The sequence below is a fragment of the Solenopsis invicta genome, chromosome 9, assembly GCF_016802725.1.
Source record: "Solenopsis invicta isolate M01_SB chromosome 9, UNIL_Sinv_3.0, whole genome shotgun sequence".
Classification (NCBI taxonomy): Eukaryota; Metazoa; Arthropoda; class Insecta; order Hymenoptera; family Formicidae; genus Solenopsis; species Solenopsis invicta.
In genome coordinates this window covers 10866462-10870023 of record NC_052672.1, presented here as the reverse complement: position 1 = coordinate 10870023, position 3562 = coordinate 10866462, and the positions used below count along the sequence as shown (strand labels likewise).

General features: G+C 41.6%; 1 protein-coding gene across 1 annotated transcript; it reads left to right on the top strand.

Annotated features, from left to right (window-relative positions):
- The first annotated feature begins 848 nt into the window (after window positions 1-848).
- On the top strand, window positions 849-2444 carry LOC105207419. The gene has a single exon (XM_011176863.3). It carries the CDS (start codon window positions 1083-1085, stop codon window positions 1608-1610), a length of 528 nt encoding a protein of 175 aa, XP_011175165.1. The 5' UTR covers window positions 849-1082; the 3' UTR covers window positions 1611-2444.
- The last annotated feature ends 1118 nt before the right edge of the window (window positions 2445-3562 follow it).

Sequence of the window (3562 nt, the reverse complement as noted above, 5' to 3'; positions counted from 1 at the left end):
ATAATTTTTATTTTTATTACAATGTATAAGATTCTGTCTAGAACCACCTTCTTCCTTCACCCCCCTATTTTCTGTAAAGAATCATGCACGTAGGACGTAGAATTTCGACATTGCGACGCACTTCGAGTCACGCTACTTTGCGTGCCAAAATTGAATGCACAATCGATTGTATTGTACATGAGATGGTATAATAAACGTTTCGTGAATCTAACGATCGACTAGCCCGTAATTAAACACTGAGCTTCCTTTGTTCATATTATTATCTCTATTATCGCCGATGTCGTGTACAACTTATAGTCCTCGAGCCACGCCAATTCCTACGCTAACAGCAAGACGCAACAAGTTGGATATTGTGTATTCAATGTAAAACCGCGCGACAGCAAAATCCGTCTCACCTCACGCAAGTTCGCGTGACGTGCACGAACGTGTCGCGACAGGTTCGAAGGAGCAACACCACCCCCTTCATAGTAGAAGTCCGGGCCCTATCCTAGAGAAAGGAGACCCCTCTAGAAAAACCTATAAGAAATCGGAGTCACGTGAAACGAGAAAGCGAGGATTCACCGCGTAGAAGGTCGAATGGGGGGTGATCACGGGGGTGTGCGCGCACGTGTATGTGTATCACGAAGGGGGCCCCTGCGAGCAGGGTGCTGCGAGGACCGAGATAGGTGGTGGGCGATCGGGCGGCGAAGGCGGAGGAGGGAGAAGACCGGCAGATGGTCGGCGTGGACCCCGACGTGGGAAGCTCCGAATTCTCCGAGTTCCCACAGCCAGAGTGCACCTGCCTTCCCCACTCTACACCCTGTGCAGCCTCGGCGGGGCTATATAAGGACGGGGTTGCTCGTACTAAGGTACCATTCGCTCACTAGCCTCTCGCTCCAAAGCGACTTGCTCGAAAGCACATACTCCGCTTTCAAGTTCTCCCGCCAAGTTCCTATCGAACGACAGTTCGTGCCACGTGTTCCGAGTTTCGACAGTTCGGAAGAAACCGGTTCAGTGTACCGTGGTCCGAAGGAGAACATACGCTGAGAGAGAAAGAGAAAGAGAGATAGAAAGGAAGAGAAAGAGAGAGAGAAAGAAAGAAGATGGCCGCTACCACCACCATGAACGAACCTACGCTGTTCGACTTGGAGCTCAACGACGTGTTCGAGAACGAGCTCAACGATAATCTTTACAATCTGAAGATGTCGGAAGACAAAGCCGTGAAGAGCCGCAAGAGCAGACGCATGCTGAAGCCGCTGAAGCCGCTACTGCGAATGCTGAAGAAGCACACCGGCAGTTACATCAAAAATAAAAAGCGTCAAGAAGCTGTGCCGCAGGTGGGCATCTTCACCGAGGAAATCGAGAACCAGAACAACGCCAACGAGGCGCTGGAACGTAGGCTCCTGCAGGAGCTGAAGGATGCCGAGGAGGGAGCCGCCATCACCGTCTGCCTGGACGGACAGATGACCGTCGTGCCGGTTGTGCCTGGTCAGTGCTACGTGCCGGTGCATTTCGCCCACACTCACGCCGGCGACTTCTACTGGACGACTCTCAGCTTGGCCGACCGAGACCTGTGCTACAAGGAGCGCGCCTTCTCGCAGTACCAGCTACCCGAGGTGCAAGTGGCGTAAGGTGTCATCGTCGAGAACGACAGCATCTACCTCAAAGGCGAATCACCCCAAGCTGATTACTCGAGATTCCACTGGACTGCCTCCCGCGGAAGCGTCCTCGGGATCGAGACTTGACGCTGTCAATCGAGTTGTGACGACAGCTGAGACAGACATTTCGAAACTGTGATCGTTAGATTATATTAGATTTTAGTTCACTGACAATTGACTGATCAAGAAGAGCATTCCTCGTAGATGTAAAATTAATACATCAAGGCGAAAGAGAGATGCGTTATATTTTTTTTATTTTCTTTTTTTTTACACCGCGGCGATACTTGTCGCGTTTGTGATATTTGTACCTATATACAAATTATAGAGAGTGTTTTATTTCAAGATTGTGATATCGGCTTTAATGTCAGCAAGTATCGCTGACACTTTCCTACTTGTCTTCCAATATATTTGTTTCGAATAAATGTTACTTATAAGCAAATGTACCTTGTGTCAATTCATCTTCCCCCTCATCTTAGTTTTAAGCAAATAATTTTAAGAACATATCATAGAAATAAATTTATTGCACAAATAAATCTTACGTATACATATATATTTAAAAAATTCCTTACAAAAGATTATAATAAATTTATTAAGAAAGAAGTTAATCTTAAATCGTATTTTTTTAACACATCTTCTATAAGAAAGAAAAAAAATGATAAAAGATGCAGCACTTTTAAATTCATTTGACATTCTTAAAAATTATTCACTCGTGTCCCACATTAACCGTTTCATTACTTATAAGATCGTTTTCAATTTCTTCGTTTTAAATTTCTCTTTCAAAAGAGTTTCTTTCGGAGTTCGAATTTCATTCAGCGATCTGAAAATACCTCAAGAGATCCGAGCCAACGCAAAAGGTTTGACCAAGCATTTAACGTAAGGCGAAGTAACGCTGGACAAAATTATTTCGTCTACAAGAAGCTGAGATGGAGAGGAAGATTTTACGCGGGAAAAGTTCCGCAAGGTGAGTATATGGACCTACGTATTTGAAGGGACTGTGACTTTCGAATGTAACTGTTTAAAGAGTCTCAAAGAAATATTCCAAATTAATTTTTTTTTTAATTTTGATTCAACTATTTACTACTAAATTGTTTCTACTTTCAGTAATAATTCCAGTTATAGTTTTTAACACAATAAGTTAGCACAATAGGCGCGAAATTGAATACATTTGCAATTTTGGAAATAGAAAAGAAGAAAAAAACGTGGACAATAGTTCATTTGACCGAAAATTCTGTACATGTATGATCAACAATATGCGCACGTGTTGTCCATATGTGACAGACACATGTCCACTGTGGGGCAGATAAGGGTGCGTGCGAGTTCACATGATTTTCTACAGCAGACATGAGGGTAGAAAAACCTCAACCCTTAGAGAGATAACAAAAGATACCACGGCGATCAGTAACCATAGATCGGAGTATAATAGAATAATCGGAGGGGGTGCATAATTTGCAAATTATACGATAGGGCTGATACAATTCTGTTTACTTAATAGAACCACTCGATCGTGAAACGCTGATATCACCTGACACTGATCTACCCAATTGTTAATTCTACATAAATAAGCAATCCAGTAAAGTTTATTACTTTATTACTAATATTCAAATAAAAAAAATGCAATGAAAAAATATGATACATGCATAGCTGTCTAAATATTTATACATTTATCTAATTTATATTTTTATCAAAAATAAAAAATTTCCTCAATATAACCCATGATATACACCCATTAATTATAAATAATAATCAATGAAACTCATGCTATTTTTTCTAATTTAATTTAAAAATCAATAGACACCGCAAAATTATTAAAACAATGAACTTTTAAAATCAATTTCTTTACATAACTGATATATTAAATAGATTTAGCGACAAGATAGAGCGCAAAGTGACTTATTGCGTGAAAGGAAAATTATTTGCGGCCATCC

Coding starts and splice junctions, on each gene's coding strand:
- LOC105207419 (XM_011176863.3), top strand. CDS start 1,083: ATGGCCGCTACCACCACCATGAACGAACCTACGCTGTTCGACTTGGAG.